A 19,438-nucleotide genomic window follows, 5' to 3' on the forward strand; every position below is an offset into this window, starting at 1 on the left:
TTGGGGATTGTTGCCACCTCCGAGGAGGACGAGGGAGTTGGTTCTGGGCCAGGCGTCATTTTGAACGGTATGTTTCCCTTTTATCCTTTTTTGTGTTTTTAAATGTTTGGATCTAATCCTGTGTCTGTGCCTTTTTCTTTTTTTGTTTTGCCAGAATTTGGGGTAGATCTCTGTTTGTCTTTACCTTTTACTGCTGATTTCCCCATACACATATCCCACCTGTCAAAATTTTAAGTTTTTTGGTGCAATTTTTTGGGTGTCCATTTTTGTGTTAAATTTTTGGGTGTCCATTTTTGGGTTAAATGTGCTTTTGGTCACAATATTGTCATTTTTGGTTACCTTTGTTTGGCTTTTTTTTTTCAGTGTGTTTCATTAATTATGTATTAAGCCCCACACTTTTCTAACCCACAGATGACCAGAGGCGTTTGGCGGACCTAGCCGGGTGCGTCCAAAGGATGCGGGGCCACGTCATCGGGCTGCTGGTGGTCCTTGACCGTATGTCTGGGATCCTGCGTCCCTAATTTATTTTTGTTATTTTAAAATTTTTGTATTAATAAAAAATTTAATTAGATTGTTTACACTGACATAAGTAGTCTCTTCCAGCAATTATTTGCAATTAATGTCACTAAGATTGTGTGTTGTAGTTTTTTAGGAAACAGGCACATGAAACAGCTAACAGTAACAATCTGCTTGGGCTTTTTTGGTGTGTGACAATTTATATATTACTACATTTTACATGTTCCAATTTGGGGGGCAACCTGCTTAGGCCGAGATTACAAAGCCTACTGATTGTAAAGAATACCTTTTGGTGTTGATTTTGATCCAGAAAGCATATTTAAATTTAGATCAGGATTAACCCTTAAGCAATTTTAACGTGGGTGAACCTGGTTACACTTGCTTGCAATGGTCAATAAAATTTGCAAAATTACACTCTCAAAACATTTATTCACAACATAACTAAAAAACCAAAGTGTTGGCTCACAAACAATACACACAGTGATAACAAAAAATACAACCCATCAAACACCATATGAAAAAAGTAAAGAAAAATCAAGAACTGGTTGACGAATGAGCATGCCAACATGATTCCACAAATGTTGCATTTCAATATTGGTTCCAGATTATATATATCCAATGTGTCCCCATGAAGGTTTGTTTTGGGTAGCAGGAAGTAGTCATCATTTGAGTCCCAAAGATTATGAAATCAAACAGAAGATGGGAAACAAAAAACAAATTAATTAGATGGTCTCAAAAAATCCTTATCACATTGTGTCAAAAAACTTCTTTGGTGCCAATAATTACCTAAAATATCTGGCCACCACATCATCGCGTATGGCCCCCCCACATACTGACCTCCGACCAACCTCGGGGGGGCCATCCTCAGGCAAGGCATCCTCTGGCTGCATTGGGACACCACTCCTTATGGCGATGTTGTGAAATATCCCACACAGGACCACAATTTTCGAAACCATATCCGGCAAATACATGAGCTCGCCACCAGAGCGGTGGAGGCATCTGAATCGTCCTTTTAAAAGGCCGATACAACGCTCCACCACTTGCCTGGTGGCTGTAAGTGCGGAATTAAAATTACTTTGTGGCCATGGTGTGGGAACCAAATAAGGAGTGAGCAGCCAGGGCATGCAAGGGTAGCCACTGTCTCCTGTGAAAAAGAAGTGACAACATCAGGATCACTGTGTATCAAGCTTAACATTGTTATGTACTAAAGGTCTCCACTTACCCAGAAGCTACGCATCACCAGCTTGTAGGTTGTTTCATTTGTGCCATATCCCTGATTGCCGGATGACGAATGAATCATGTGCACTTCCGGGTAATTTTGCATTCAGGGACAGGATCTGGAGGGAGGCATCACATACTACCATTACATTCAGGGAGTGATAGTGTTTGCGGTTGCGAAATATGGCCTCCAGCCGTGCTGGAGGCTGAAGTGGTATGTGAGTACCATCCACAACCCCTATGATGTGTGGGAAGCCAGCTATTTGGTAAAAATTTGCCTTGGCCACACTAAGGGCACCCATATGCAAAGGCATTTGAATAAAATGATGGAGGTGCTTGAAAAGGGCCTCCATCACTGCCCTCAGGATCCGAGAAAAGGAGGATTGGGAGATTCCCGCCACTATTCCCACCGTTGTTTGAAACGATCCTGAGGCACAGAAATGTAACACCGCCATAAATTGCGTAAGTGGTGGTATTGCAGTGGGACTTAACACCTCATCATCGGGCATTCCAAAAAGGGTGACACGTGTTCGATATATCTGGGGCCTTGCACGCCTACGATGCCTACGCCTGGGACGAGATTGAGGTTGGTCGGCTTCCGGGAGCATGGCCAGAACGATCCGACCAAGATCAACCTGAAATGGCAAGAATTGAATGTAAGGTTTTTTTGCCCCCCAAAAAAAGAAAAATTACTTAACTTGACGATACAATCCAATGATGCTTACATGCCGGGGTATTGTCATGATTTTCCCAAACTATAAATAAAAACAAACAAACAATGCTACAATTTAGGGTGGCCATTTAGGATTCTAAATTGGGAGCAAGACAAAACATAAAAGTGGATAAACACACATTTGGGCAAAGAGCAAAATGACAGTGCGCAGACTACCACAATTTGGGCCCAAAATTATATAAAAATTGGTAACGGGAAATCACAACCAATTTCAAGTGCAAAAATAAGCAGATAATAATGCGCTAATTAGTTCGCAAATACAAGTCCAAAATAAAGCAGATAATAATGCGCTAATTAGTTCGCAAATACAAGTCCAAAATAAAGCAGATAATAATGCACTAATTAGTTCGCCAATACAAGTCCAAAAATACGCAGATAAAAAAGCACTAATTAGTTCGCAAATACAAGACAAAAAATACGCAGATAAAAAAGCGCAAATTAGTTCACACATTTCGGAATCACAAAACCAAAGGTTAAAAGTGTAAGATCAAACAAAGTTGCGTTAAAAAAAACAAGAACATTTATTAAACAAGTGAAAAAATAAACTTACAAATAGAGGATATATAAGTCACCGGATAAAAAGGTCGTTGGGGCAGAGCCAAAAGAAACCTAACAAAGGAGATTTTTAAAAAAATTAACGAACAAAAATTAACAAAAAGAAGGAGACACAAAGTGAACCAAAGTAAGACGGGCAAAAACTTACCAAAAAAAAACACGACAAAGAAAACAACCACACCAAAAAATGCGAACGGAAAAAAAACTCCAAAAAGACAAACCAAAAAAAACTCCTAACAACGCCAAATACAAATCCCACCAACAATCCACTCCGACCAACGTAACCTCCAACAACCAACACCCGCCACCTCGACTCGAGACGCCCCAAGCCATAAATAGTGTTTATTTTCCCGCACAAATTAAGGAGGGATCATAGGAACGCACAATCAATGATGCGGACGAAAAATAAGGACGCATGTATAAATACGTCACGACCCAAAAAAACCGTTCTGGTGTATTTCTTGTTTGGAGTTAAGAAATGGCTACAGACCAGGGAAACAATGGCCAAGAGTCTTCCGGTAAGTATTTCATGCATTTACAAACAAGGATTAATTTGAAACATAATATAGTGAAAGTTTGCAAGCTTAAATTTCTCAACGTTTAAACAAATAGGTGAGGAGGATGACATGGAAGAGGCTGCTGGGCCCAGTATTCCAGCCAAAGCAGGGAAAAAGAAAAGGCAGCCACAATTCACAAGAAAGGAGATGGAGGTTTTGGTTCAGAAGTGTGTGGACATCCTGCCACAGGCAGACAGGAATATGGGTGCAAGCCAGAAGTGGAGAATGTGGGAGGAGATAGCCAGTGCTGTCAATAGGGTGGGTGATTATGTCCGTCTAGCCCGGGATGTCAAACGGCGGTAAGTAAAAACCTAAATTACAAAATAGTATACAGGGCCAAATAATGCAGGAATAATGGCTACTTTTTCACCCACAGATGGGGCGACTTCAAATATTGCCTGAAGCAAAAAATGGCTGACAGGGCTAGGCACGCAAGGGGGACAGGTGGGGGTCTCACCCCTGTGTCATTGGAGTTGAATGATTTGGAAGAGCTGGCACAGGGGTGTGTGCAGGCTGTGGAGGTGTTTGGCGTGTCCAACATGGATACGGACATGCCAGACTTTGCGGCTCCTCATGTTGTCCCAGGTAAATATTGTGATGTAAACAAATCTGAAATGTTATTGCGCCAATATGTAGATTGTAATGTTCCTCTTTTCTCATTTTTCTCACAGAGACACAGGCGGATGAGTCTGCTCCAGAGGGGAGCCTTGGCCGCAGAATTTCTGCTGGCTCTGCAGGGGAGGAACCAGTACATCCAGCTGAGGACCCTGCAGAAGCCAGTCCAGGGCAATCCCCCTCGCAGGCAGTGGCACTCCTCACAGAACTCAATTTTAAATCGGATTTCCATACGGGCCAACATCCACATCGCCAATGCCCTGGAGCAGCTCGTTCGCCTGCACATGGTGGGGCCGACCTCCCTTCCTGCCGGAACATCAGGATCCTCCACCTCTGGCACAACATCAGCCAATCCTCCAAATGTGCCTAGCTCTGTGCCTAGTCCAGAGGCCACAACATCTGCCTCTGGACAGGCCAGCCCGATGACATCCCGGACCCGGTCTGGCGCCCACCCTCCCCCAGCCAAACGGGGGAAAAAACGTTGACAGCACTGCCTACTTTTCCCACACTCCTTCTGTGCTTGCCCCATATTCCTTTCTGGCCAAAACTTCCCTCTCCTTTCTTGTGAATTGTTTATTTTTTTTTGTTTTAAGTTTCCATACCTTTTATGTTTGCCCAAATTAGAATTTTGATTGGAATAACACTGCCAAAAAAGTTTGGGCCAAAAATGGGCCCGAAAATGTTTTTAGTTTCCAATAAATTTTTTAAAAATGTTCGACATTGTATTATGACATTATTTTATACATGGTTTACACTTAATCCTGGCCCACAAGGCAAAAACGACCTCCCAAAAAAATTTGAAAAAAAAAAAAGGGCTCTTTAAGGAACACTTTAAAAATTACATAAGGATGCAAATTCTCCAGACAAAAGCAAAATGGAAAAATACACACAAACGTGATGACATTATTGTTACAATAGCACAAAAACCAAATACAAACAAAAAAAAAAACATACCTACAAATGTACGCTAATTGATTGTGTAATCCTGAAATTAGTAGCTATGATTTCCACCTGCGTACGGTTTTGTGCTAACCAAAAAAACTGTTAGCAAAACACATTACAAGCTGGTTTTCAATTCAAAACTGATTGTTTTTCTGACAAGCCGTGATTAATCGATGAAACATCGTGGAGGGCCGGGACGGAGGAGAAGGCCATCGCCAATGTGGTCGAGTAATCCAGATCCCAAGCTGTGCGAGCAGTTTGAACAGAAAGAGGATCATCCAGTGACGTATGACTTGGTACGAACACATTTGACGTTCGCATCAGATAATATATGTACGCCCAAAAAACGCCTCGCCACGCCTGCGTTTTTCCATCTCCACCCCCGTCAACGCCCAAAAACGCCCTGTTCTGTCAATCACATTTGACATGTCACTTCCTGTACGCAATTTGACGAACGAGACAAAAAAAGCTCGCAATATGCCGTACGCACATGCGCAGTGTTACACCGACGCATGCGCGGTTTCTCAACATCGGAATGCAACGAGCGTACTGCTGTTAACGAGCGGCTCTGAATGAGGGCCCAAGTCTGGTTGTCCACCCGGAACCTCCGCCTTAGCGTACCTTCGATGAAATTTGCTCCCCGGTTCATCGGACCCTTCTCCATCACAGAAATCATCAACCCTGTGGCATATCGCCTTCAGTTGTCCGCTTACCTAAAAATTCCTAACTCATTCCACATCTCCCTCCTGAAACCCCTAATCTTGAACAAATTTCGCAAGGTCCTTCCTGTTCCCCCCTGCATCCAGACTGAGAGAGTCGTGGAGTACGAGGTCTCCGCAGGGGATGACTACAGTATCTCCTAGATTGGAGGGGTTACGGCCTGGAGGAGCGCTATTGGACCGATGCCCGAGACATCCATGCTCCCACACTCATCTGGAAATTCCACTTGGCTCATCCTGGAAGACCTGGGGAGTGTCCTGAGGCCACCCATAAAGGGGGGGGGTACTGTCACGACCAGGGTTTCTCGGCATGGTGGTCGACGGGTGTTACCTGTGAGGTCACTGTGGCGGGGGGCGTCTGGCGGTTTGTGGTGAGGGGCATTGGCTGTGCGTGGCTCTGCGTGGGCATGCTGTCACGTTGGGCTGGTGAGGCCTGGCGGTGGTTCCGTTCCGTTTGGCATGGGCACCGCCATCTTGCCTCCAGCCATGTGATTTGCTCACCCAATCCTGGTTTGTCACATGCTCTCTCTGGCCAGTCATGGCACAGCACTTGGTATTTAGGGAAGTTCAGAGCATCACTTCATTGCCAGTGCAACGTGTTTCTCAGCATAGCTGAGAGTTCCCTGTGTTCACCACCTGTTACCTGTGAAACGCTACCTGTCTGCCTGCTTGTCTGCTCCAACCCCGCTGGACTACCCTGCATCAACCATTACCTTCCCCTTGCCTGAGTGCCTGAGTCCTGCTGTTCACCCTGCACCTTGCCTCCACTGACACTCTGCTGGATATTTCTTCCTCAGTAAGTACTCTTCATTAATCAGTCACCATCTGGACAGTTCCCCTTGTCTGCCACTATCTGGACATTTTCTATTAACCGGTCACTACCTGGACATTTTCCATTGCCTGTCACTAACTGGACTTTTTCCTATTTGCCTCACTACGGCTCCCAATTGCACTTTAGTGCTATACCCGGACTTTCTGTTTTACCACATTCATGTCTGTTAAGCCACTCATTAAAAACTCCACATTTACTTTTAAACCTGCTTCAGTGTCTGCTCCTATTACCACCCCGGGTCCACAACAAAACCAGAACATCACACCCTCATGCATGTGCATTATGACGGATGCACAGTCTCCCGATAATCGCTCACCTGTGTAATTATTGGACCTGTGTCCATCTCTGAATGAGGCCCACCATCTTTAGAATGCATTAGCAGGCTTTTTATAATCTGTTAGATCCCTCTGCTCTTTTTCACACATGCGTGACCTATTGTGCATGTTCAGGAATATTGCTGTGACAGCATTCCTGAGCATTCTTGTGGTCCTCCCTGCCTCCTTGCTGGTCCTGGCCTGCAGCTTGGCCACTATAGCTTCACACAAACGGTCTCAGAGATTTGTGGTCCTCCCTGCTTTGCAGGTCTGGACAATGGCCTCCAGGCACACTAGGCTCTATAGCTGCCACAGTCTCATTTGACAGGAAGTACCATTTGGGGGTGGTGATGGCGAAACGCAGGCATGCCAGTGCATTTGAATGCCGTTACAGGGGCTAACAAATTAGCCACTGCGATGCCATATGTAGCATGAGCTCCCACTGCGTGCAATGAGGTTAGAAATTCTTGAGTAAAGTCAGACCTTGTATAAGTGTGCGTGAGGCTCCGATGGTACTCGATGTTACCGATGGTCTAGCAGTCTTGCTAAGTATTAAGGATGTGTGTAAGGTAAGGTGGGTGTCCTTATGTTAGGCTGCACATGGCATTGCGATCGCAGACATTAGCATATCTTCACAGTGGGACTGTGTGCGTAATCGCTATTGCAATCGCAGTTGCGATCCGTACTGAATCAGACCCCTTGCGTCTTGTTGCTGTGCTCAGTCTTGCCATGGTGTATGACCGGTGACATGAAACAGTCTTCCACTACCTCACCTTTGTAGCAGAGTTTGGCTGTTCCTCACCCAGTTTTAAGCTTCCTACACTACTGTTTCTGTTTCAGTTGATGACTGTGATTCAACCTACATATGAAATTGATGATCATTATCACTAGTTTGGTATTATTGGTTAATGATACACCTGACTTTGTGCAAGTGTAGCTAGAAAATTTTTTTTTTTTTGTATATTCTGTTTTGTTGTTTTGAAGGCACACCAAATATTGAACTGATTTAGATTTCTCTCCTGTTCATTCACTTTGCATTTTGTTAATTAATAAAAAAAAAAATCTATTAACACTTCTATTATTGAAAGCATTCTTACTTTGCAGCATTTTTTCCACACCTGCCTAAAACTTTTGCACAGTATTGTATATATATCAGCACAACTGCAGTGGTTAATTTTTATGTATATTATTTTGTTGGATTACATATGAGATATCTGTACCACAGCGCTGTTTTTCTATTGAATACTACTAATACTTCTGCAGTGCAGATTGATATTGGCTGTTGATCACAAGTGACACTAAGGGGACGTTTATTGGGTGCCTTAACTAATTGGCCCTCGATGGAGAAATTCAGTTGTTGCTCGGTACGGGAGCCCACGCCGTGTGTGTGAGCCTAATAGCACCAGGTTTAGCCGCACAAAGCGACTAACTCCATCTAAAGTACTGCTTCACGTTAGGCGCCCAAAGGGCCAATTCTCACACATTTCTGCTCGCCACCTCAGGAGGCTGCAAGCAGAAATGTGTCTACCCACCACTATGGGCACACGAACAGAGCAACAATTGAATTCAGAAGAACTGAATCGCTCCCCCAAAGGGGCCTCATCATCATTCACCTATCCTTCGACTTCATAATGATGTATACAGTGCAGGGACATTCTCTTGTGATGACACATGATTACCAGAGAATAACTTTTACGTGTCACATCATATGAAAGAGACTCCCATCTTTAAAATGAGGGCAGCCTTGAAACTGAGTGCCAGGATGGGTGAGAGAAAAACATTTAATGCTCTCCCCCCTATTTCATGGTTTATTTTTAAACTAAATTCTGCAATGTTTATTCTGGATGGAATAGGGCTTTTAATTATGTAATCCTAGGACCCATGTGATGACATAATCAAGCCCTGCTATCAAGGTATGAGTGACATCAATTTTCAGTAGGGTCGTTTTTGGTAAGTTTTCTCCTCTATTTGAACCCCTGTAGAGCTTAGGACGGGTCACACTTGTCTTTAGAGGCGAAGGGATTAAAGAAAATCCTTAAAAATTACCAAAAGGGGCTACAGAATAATAACTATCTCGGCAAATCATTATATTATCATTTATGTGCTTATGAATGATGTGTTAGACTTTTTCGTAATAATTTTGGGAGTGATCAGATTTCAGGGGAAGCTGTGACATTAGCAATGGGAGAGAGTGTCACTATTACACCGGGACAGTCCCGATTCACTAACCTCACACTGCTTATGGGGTAGTTGGAGGGGCTTATTATGTACACTAGTCAGCATCAATAGTCAGTCCCACTGAAAGCGCTGCAGAATATGTGTGCTATATAAATAATTGCTAATAAATAATGAATAAATTGAAATACAGACATTAAGCAGCTGGTTTCTTCAGCTTGTCTGCAGTGATGTCACTATAGTCAGGTGTGGGTCATCCATTATGACATCATAATGGCATATGGGCAGGTATAAAACACCAGGGCACAGGACCATCAGTGGCATTTCTTCAGTTCCTGAACCTGCTACTGAAGTTTGGCCTCAGTTGTTTCTAGACAATTGATAATACAGTAAAATGAGTGGGAGAGAATTACAGCGGCTGCTGGAGGATCAGAGAGGATGGAGGGGATATGGTGATCTTGGTAAGTACAATGTTTGGGGCAGTATAATCATTCTAAGACATGTCATTCTGTGTGTCACATGGATGGTAGTTAGAGTTACCTGCCCATTAGCTCAGCTGTATATACTATAGGGGTGTACAGGAAAGTTAGCAAAGTTTACCATAATAGATGGTAACGTGCGCGGCCAGATATCACAGTGATGTCCGGGATCTCATCACACAGAACTGAATTACTCCTTAACACTATTAACAGATAATAAACCAAATTATTATTGCTACAACTCATGTTCTTCATCAACAATAATTGATTTTACATGTTATCTATGGGTCATTATTTATTATAGTTACAATATAACATATGTTTTCAGATGAATCTGCTGAGATCACAATCCAGGACCGACTGCGCTCAGCTCGCAGGAGACGTCATACAGGAGATACAGGGACGCTGAGGGGTAGAGCGCGAGACTCTAATAGGAGAGTAAGAGAGGAGAGAATTCCATCCAGAAGTCCTGTACGTGCTCAGGGATCGGAGACCACAGTAACACCAAGACCGATTGTCATCACAGGTCCAAGTCAGCCACCCCGGCAGCACCAGGCTGTTATCCAAATAAGACCGAGAGACAGACTGCCACGTCAGCGTTACGCCGGAGGAGAAACATCAGACTCCTGCGTGATCTGCATTATGGACTATGAACAAGGCGATGAAATATCTCAGCTGCCCTGTGGACATACATTTCATCTTTCATGTCTTGCAGAGTGGATAATGAGGAACCCCAACTGCCCTATGTGCCGCAGACCATGTTTTCCACCACGTTTCATCTTTCAAGTCTTGCAGAGTGCATAATGAGGAACCCCAACTGCCCTATGTGCCGCAGCACATGTTTTCAACCACGCACATGGGGTCCCAGCTGTCCTGTCTCCTAGCTATCTTCCAACACCTATGTGCAAACCTAGCTTTCCATCACCCCATGAATTTTACATCATGCATATGGGGACTCAGCTGTACAGTTACTTGACTATATTCCACCACGCACATAGGGATCCGGCTGTCCAATCCCAGAAGTGCTTTCCACCATACACATGGGGACCTGGCTGTCCTATCTCCTGTGCTTTACACCACGCACATGGGGACCTGGCTGTCCTATCTCCTGAGAGCTTTCCACCACGCACATGGGGACAGAGTGTCCAATCTCCTGAGTTCCTGAGATAAATTGTGCAGTGACTCTCCCACTTGGCTCATATCCATCAAGAAGTTTCCTGACATGTGTAATTAGTTTTTTGGTATATTTGTATATTCCACAGACTTGTGACTAAATAAAAGAGATAATAGAAAAACTGATGTAATGTAATAATTACCAGCGAAAGACTAGGGGTAGATTTACTAATGCCTCTAAAAATGAAAAGTGTTGTTATTGTCTATAGCAACCAATCAGATCCTAGCTATAATTTATCTATTGAATTCTAGAAAATGATTGACAGACTCTGATTGGTTGCTATAGGTAACACCTATAATATCCTATGAATTAATTTATCTATATGACCAAGACAGATTGTCATCATAGGTCCAAGTCAGCCACCCCGGCAGCACCAGGCTGTTATCCAAATAAGACCGAGAGACAGACTGCCACGTCACCGTTACGCAGGAGGAGAAACATCAGACTCCTGTGTAATCTGCATTATGGACTATGAACAAGGTGATGAAATATCTCAGCTGCCCTGTGGACATACATTTCATCTTTCATGTCTTGCAGAGTGGATAATGAGGAACCACAACTGCCCTATGTGCCGAAGCCCATGTTTTCCACCACGTTTCATATTTCAAGTCTTGCAGAGTGCATAATGAGAACCCCCAACTGCCCTATGTGCCGCAGCACATGTTTTCAACCACGTACATGGAGTCCCAGCTGTCCATTCTCCTAGCTATCTTCCAACACCTATGTGCAAACCTAGCTTTCCATCACCCCATGCATTTTACATCATGCATATGGGGACCCAGCTGTACAGTTACTTGACTATATTCCACCACGCACATAGGGATCCGGCTGTCCAATCCCAGAAGTGCTTTCCACTATACACATGGGGACCTGGCTGTCCTATCTCCTGTGCTTTCCACCATGCACATGGGGACCTGGATGTCGTATCCCCTGAGTGCTTTCCACATGCAATGGAGACCTGGCTGTCCTATCTAATGAAAAGTGTTGTTATTGTCTATAGCAACCAATCAGATCCTAGCTATAATTTATCTATTGAATTCTAGAAAATGATTGACAGACTCTGATTGGTTGCTATAGGTAACACCTATAATATCCTATGAATTCATTTATCTATATGACCAAGAAGAATCACCATACAAGTATTATTATCCTTCATTTATATAGCAACAACATACTCTGCAGGGTAATACGGACATGTCAGTCTCTGCACCAGTGACATAATCTAATTTACCTGTCAGCCCCACACAAACATGCTTACACCAGGGCTAATATTGTCATAAAGCCATATAACAAATAATGTATTGGCAGGGCCAGTGTTAGTGTGTTTGACACCACTCTGCAAACTCGAAATTTGTGTAGTTCCAGACTTTTTAAAGGAACAGCGTATGCCAAAATGGTGTGGTCTCACAAGGAAGGAGGCGTGGACACACAATAGTACCCCCAATTCAAAGTACCCACGCAGAAGCACAATTTTATTTACATAACACTGCATGTAGTGCCCCTGATTCACATTACACTACATAGTAGTGTGGCACCCCACCAACACCCTGTGTTCCTACCCATGCTGATGTGCCTCTATGAAAATGTAAAATATTAATGTGACTCCTGCCATTGTCTAATATAAGTCATGATTTAACTGGTTTCATTAAGGTTCATGGACTATTTGCAGTGCCCCCTCAGTGTTGGTGGACATTAGGGTACCAGTGAGTACTGTAGCAGGCTCAAGGATTTGAACTAGAGAAAAACGGCAGTTGGTGTGTGCAGTTGGTGAGGTAGCTGCAACCTCAACAAATAGACACTCAGTGACATTAGCGCTTATTAACTGGAGGCCTACAGCTGTCCACCATTACATATGCACAGCAGTCCCTTCAGAGATCAGCGTGGGGTTTATAGACTACATTCATAATAGTAAAATTATCCCCCTGATACCGCATATTGGAGGTTAGGTACAACAGTTACCAGCAGTGTTATGGCGACACTTCAGTGCCAGCATTTGTAATACTATGAACTAAGGTTGCTAAGCAGAGAAGGAACTGACTGTAATACCAACACCATCGCAGCACGATCATTTACAGAGGATTACAGTATTGCATTAAATACAGACAAGTACTGTAGCTGGAACAGTTTAAGAACTGTTCTTCATATCCTGGGCAACGAAGGGTGCACCCTATTAACTATTTCAGCGCTGAACTAGCATTGTATGAGACATGTAAAGTGCAGTAGTGTGAGGAAAACATTTTCCTAAAAAGGTGTATAGAAAACTTTGCAATTGTATTCTTGATGTAACCTTGTCCGTTTATCATACTCACGTGAGGTTTTTGTATATATTTTAGAGATGTTAGGGGAATTGCAAAATTAGTCATTTGTTAATTTCCACTAGAGTATACTTACCCATTTATAGTTTGCAGGTTCGAAGTCCAGAGTTCGCTAGTGATCTGCAGGTTCCTGAAAAATAAAATAAACATAAGAAAGGATTCACTATTGCCATCTTTATTGTTATACTATGTTGTCTGATTACATTGTGAATAAACTCATAGTATAGGGTATCACAAATTGGCGTCCGCGAACAGGATACGACCAGAAAATGTCAGCACCTCAGCCTCCTGCATCGACCACGGGCCGGAGACGATTACCTGCCTCTCCAAGACAGAGAGCTTCACCCAGCAGTGGTATGGTACATATGACACAGACATCACCCATTACGATGCCATACTATTTTGGGGCTCCATGGTTACCCATGTATTCAGGGGAGATATGCACACAGGGTGCAAGCACTATTAAAAAAGTTAAGGACAAAATGCGATCAATGTTCAAATTATATCCACTGAATGATGAACAAAGAGTGGAAATAGTCATTGGACAGTTAAAAGGAGCTGCTTTGCAAGAGGTGAAAGCGTGGGCTGATGATGAAAGAAAAACAGTGGAGGATATTTTCAAAAAGTTAGAAAGTATATTTGACTCAAGGACAGTCTCTGAACTTAGAAGATATTTGTATGCTAGGAAACAGCAACCTCAAGAGTCACTGAGAGAATTTGCTCTGGGCCTACCGGAAGCTATGAAGGACATCCAAGCCCGAGAATCAAGGGAAGTAGAACGAGTCGATGAGACTCTAATTAATTTATTTATCGAAGGTGCGCGAGGAGAAGCCATACGGGCCCAGCTCAGGATGTGGAGACGTCAGAATCCTATATGCCCATTCTCCAAGTTCAAGGAAGCGGTATTAGATATTCTTGGGCTCAATCAGAATTCTGATCTTGAATTTGACTCATCTACAGAACAGTTGGAAGTTGGATATTCTAGAGAAGCCAAACCATATATGATGCCAGACACTACGTCGCCTAAGGAAACCCAACAAGTACAGTCTGGTCAAGATCTGATCAGAATTTTTACTAGTGCTGTCACTGAAATCATGAAGGAGATAAAAGTGATTCGGCAAGAGCAGGCTGGAGCAAAATGCAGAGACTGCCACCAAGAGCGTGGGGGAAGGAACCAGTCTTACTGGGACAGTCCTCGAGAGACAGATCGACGTCCAACAGACCAATTTGATACACAAGGGAGGCCTATCTGCAGAAAGTGCTGGCAAAGTGGCCACATTGAACGCTATTACATCCAGAGAGAGCCTGAGGACCAGCCCTCAGGAGAGACAGAAAGAATAGGTCCAAAAATGGAAGAAGGGCAACCCAGAGATGCGAGTTTGAGCCCAATAGTACAGAACAAAATAACATTTGTGAGCACGCCGACTGCAGGGAATGTTACATCAGCTATCGCAAAAAGGATTTCAGGAAAGGTTGTATGGTTCCACATGCAACGAGGCTATGGATTCATAAATTGAGATGACACCAAGAGCGATATTTTTGTACATTACTCGGCCATCCTAAAGAACAACCCAAGAAAATATCTTCGAAGTCTGGGAGATGGAGAGTTGGTAGAGTTTTACGTGGTTGAGGGAGAGAAAGTTGCAAAGGCCGCTAATGTAACTGGTCCTGGTGGAGTTCCAGTCCAAGGCAGCAAATATGCATCAAGCCACAACCATTATTGGCATTATCCACATCGTAGAGGTCTTCCACGTAACTATCGACACAGTGAAGGTAAAAAGAGTCCAGAAGAAGTTGAAAGAGTGGCAGAGGAAAAGAGGGTTAATCAACAATGGCCTTACTGGAGGAGTCGATACCCATACCACTGGCTAAAGAGACCATACGGACACAAACAATATCCCGATATCCCAGAGCGTGGTGAAAGGCTGGATGGAGTGTTTGGTAAAGAAGTAGGAATGCAAAATATACAGGTGTGCCAGATCCTGTGGAAATAGTCCGGCCAACATCTCCTCAAGAACCACAAGCAAAGAGTCGACCAAATGTGTATGACAGCGCTTCTTATATGCTCCTCTGCAATCAACAAGACTTGAGTACAGCTGTACATAAAGAAGACACAAAGAAAGCTCTGGACTCACCCTTAGCAGAGAGGTTGGAGCAGCCTGAACAGAATTGCCTGGATTCTGTTTTGGAAATATCGAAATCTGTTGTTCTGGAGGAGCCATGTCTTGTATCCAAAGAGCCCTTACTGTCTATACCATCAGAGAATAAATTCCCAGTCCATGAGTATACTGAACTAAGTTCAAGTGAAATAGCATTAATTATGCAAAGAGTTCTGGGAAAATCGAAAAAGGAAAACAAGAATGCCCCGCATATTCAGTGTAGACACTAGCCTGTGAAGTAGAGTGTTCAAAATTACATAACTTGAAGAAACTTTGTGTTAATATGTAACAAATGTAGTAATCTGTTATGCTATTGTTACATTATAGCAAGGAGCTAAAGTTTTCTAGACTTACCTGGTAATTGTAACTAATTGTGATCTACATCATGCAATGAAAGAATGTACCTAATATGTATGTAAATAATTCTGAAAAGATACTGATGTATAAAGTGGATGTCTTCAGGAGTATATAGAGGTCTAAGATGCGTGAGGACATGCATCACTCTAGTGGGGAAGTATGTGGCACCCCACCAACACCCTGTGTTCCTACCCATGCTGATGTGCCTCTATGAAAATGTTAAATATTAATGTGACTCCTGACATTGTCTAATATAGGGCATGATTTCACTAGTTTCATTAATGTTCAGGGACTATCTACACTGCCCCCTCAGTGGTGGTGGACATTAGGGGACCAGTGAGTACTGTAGCAGGCTCAAGGATTTGAACTAGAGAAAAATGGCAGTTGGTGTGTGCAGTTGGTGAGGTAGCTGGACAGGAGAAGGGGCTGCGCTGCCTTGATGATTACCTGAGGGCTGTGGCCGTACTCCGGGACAAGCAGCGGAGGTCTCAGAGGCGGGGAACATCCGATGGGACCAAGTTGTGTCATCCAGAGAGGTTCCTGAGAACAATCAGCATAAGAGGGGTGTGTCAGATGACCCCTAAGGGAGTGCCTCAAGCGGAGCTGCGGAAATATAGAGAGACTGAGCTTGTACAGGAGCCGGAGGTTGAGAGCTGATACTGGAGGGGTAAGAAAACTGCTGCAACCTCAACAAATAGACATTCAGTGACATTAGCGCCTATTAACTGGAGGCCTACAGCTGTCCACCATTACATATGCACAGCAGTCCCTTCAGAGATCAGCATGGGGTTTATAGACTACATTCATAATAGTAAAATTAACCCCCTGATACCGCATATTGGAGGTTAGGTACAACAGTTACCAGCAGTGTTAGGGCGACACTTCAGTGCCAGCATTTGTAATACTATGAAGTATGAATTAAGGTTGCTAAGCAAAGAAGGAACTGACTGTAATACCAACACCATCGCAGCAGGATCATTTACAGAGGATTACAGTATTGCATTAAATACAGACAAGTACTGTAGCTGGAGCAGTTTAAGAACTGTTCTTCATATCCCGGGCAACGAAGGGTGCACCCTATTAACTATTTCAGCGCTGAACTAGCATTGTATGAGACATGTAAAGTGCAGTAGTGTGAGGAAAACATTTTCCTAAAAAGGTGTATAGAAAACTTTGCAATTGTATTCTTGATGTAACCTTGTCCGTTTATCATACTCACGTGAGGTTTTTGTATATATTCTAGAGATGTTAGGGGAATTGCAAAATTAGTCATTTGTTAATTTTCACTAGAGTATACTTACCCATTTATAGTTTGCAGGTTCGAAGTCCAGAGTTCGCTAGTGATCTGCAGGTTCCTGAAAAATAAAATAAACATAAGAAAGGATTCACTATTGCCATCTTTATTGTTATACTATGTTGTCTGATTACATTGTGAATAAACTCATAGTATAGGGTATCACAGTAGTATCCCATATACATGTTACAATACACAGTAACTTTACACAAACTTTCGGCATCTCATTCGAATGGGTTCAACTTTGTGACAAAAGAATTGAAAGTGCATTGGGTGTGTGCCAGGTGGGTACCCAGAAATCTCACAGAAGTGCAGATGCAACGACAAGTTGAATCGTGTAAGAACACCGTTCGAATGTCGGAGAGGATACCAGATTTCCTGACATCGATTGTGAGGTGTGACGAATTGTGGATACCTCATTATGATCAGGAATCCAAACAGCCCAGTGTATGAAAACATGCAAATTCACCTCCGCCCAAAAAATTCTGTATGATTCCTTTGGCGTGTAAAGTCATGCTTCTGCTATTCTATGAGGCGCACGGTATGATTCTACAGCACAGGTTCTCAAACTCGGCCCTCGGGACCCCAAACAGTGCATGTTTTCCAGGTCTCCTCACATAATTACTAGTGAACAGGGCCGGATTAATAATGGGGCTGATGGAGCTCCAGCTCCAGGCCCAGCATCAGAATAGGCCCAATGCCTTCTGATGTGTGTGTGCGCTGCTGCAGAAAGGATTTTTTCTTTCATTCTGCAGCAGCCTGAAAGGCCGACCACGCCCCCCCTTCGGCCTCGCATAATGCAAACCACCCAACCCCCCCTCTCCTCCAGCACTGCTGCAACACTGGACCACCGGTGAAGAAGCTAACCATAATGGACTGGAGCACTATGGAGGACTGTGCTTTCTAATGCCCTCCCAGCGCTAGTAATTGGCAGCAGCGGAGCCTTCACGTCATGTGACGTCACTGCGTGTGACGTCACATAGCTGCTGCCCGCCACTGCCACCGCACCGCGTCTTCGTGCAGCCCGTCCCAGGCAGTGCACTGACCACCGGCACCACCACCGTCACATGCTCTCAGCTCCTCCGTTTAGGGCGGCTGGTGACTCCGTGATAGCAGCAGCACTGGGTGTGATCCCCCAAAAGGTGAGCTGCCTGCTTTTCATTTTTCTGGCCAAACTGCTGCTGCTGTTGTAGTACTATATGTATTGATATGTATGTATATCAATCATATACATAATAGAATTTTATTGAATATTAAAATATATATATGTGTATGTATGTATGTATGTATGAATATATATATACAATGTGTGTGTGTGTGTGTGTGTGTGTGTGTATTTATACTGTGTGTTTTTATATATATATATATATATATATCACTGTGTGTATATTATATATATGTGTATATACTGTGTGTGGACTACACCCATTCCAGGGCCATAAGGAGGGCAGTGCGGTCGGTGCCTTTGCATAGGACGGGGTGCCCAGGGGACAGAACCAGCCATACTCACCTGCCACCACAGCCCGTGCCCGTCTCTGTATTCCCGTCTCCCCCACTGTATTGGAACCGTGGGATATGTACTGCTGCTCAGAGAGTCCTTAGGACACCCCAAGCAGCACCCTAGTTACCTGGTGAAGTGGCACGGGACGCAGGGTTATAGGTTATGATGGACTGGCACTCTGGTACGGGGCTACTCATTTCTATAAAGTGACACTAATGCTGGCCATACACGGTGCGATGCACCGTGTAGTGTGACTGCCGATCTGTCAGCAGACGGGTCGTGCTGTCACTGCCGGCAATCGTGCGGTCCCTGCTGACCGCACGGTATGCCGGCTCCCCCCTCCACCATTTGAATGGGATCGTACATCGCATCCCAGGTCAGATGGTTTTGCAGGAAGACCTGGGGATGCGATGTACGACCCCACGGGAGCGCGCAGAATGATATCAGGTACGATATCGTGCCCATACATGGCACGATATAGCACCTATAACGTGCCGTTCTGTCGGATTGGCACATATATCGTGCCGTGTATGTGGGCCTTTACACACTGCATAATCTGGTGACTGACCACCCGATACAGTATGTCGTTCACCGGCACCATTGACCTTGCAGGCATCGGCAGCTGGGTCGCTTCACCGTCCCTGCATGCATGGACAACGGAAGTGCGCAAAGTGGGTACATACTAAACAATGTGCCCAATATGTCTGCCCAATCCATGGGATTGGGCAGGCATATCGTCTAGTGCAGCGGTTCCCAAACTGTGCGCGTGGCACCCTGGGGTGCCTCAAGACGCTTGCAGTGGTGCCTCAGGTTAGTGGTCCACCACCATATCATATTATTTATGGTCAAAGTAATGTAAATATGTGGACAAACAGAAGTGCATACCTTTCCCCCACCACATAACTGAGCCTGGATGACAGGTAAGTACAATTTACTTCACTTTACTTAATTATTTTCTGAATTTCTGAATAACAGACTTAATG

The 19,438-nt window shown here is 44.0% G+C and overlaps 1 protein-coding gene across 1 annotated transcript; it reads left to right on the forward strand.

The window, feature by feature from the left end:
* Positions 1-13,509: 13,509 nt before the first annotated feature.
* On the forward strand, positions 13,510-15,138 carry LOC148477529 (uncharacterized). Its single transcript, XM_088456556.1, has 2 exons — positions 13,510-14,108; positions 14,886-15,138. The coding sequence occupies exons 1-2, from the start codon at positions 13,510-13,512 to the stop codon at positions 15,136-15,138; spliced, it is 852 nt and encodes a 283-aa protein (XP_088312682.1).
* The last annotated feature ends 4,300 nt before the right edge of the window (positions 15,139-19,438 follow it).

The sequence above is a fragment of the Taudactylus pleione genome, unplaced genomic scaffold (assembly GCF_031769625.1).
Source record: "Taudactylus pleione unplaced genomic scaffold, aTauple2 ptg000707l, whole genome shotgun sequence".
NCBI lineage: Eukaryota > Metazoa > Chordata > Amphibia > Anura > Myobatrachidae > Taudactylus > Taudactylus pleione.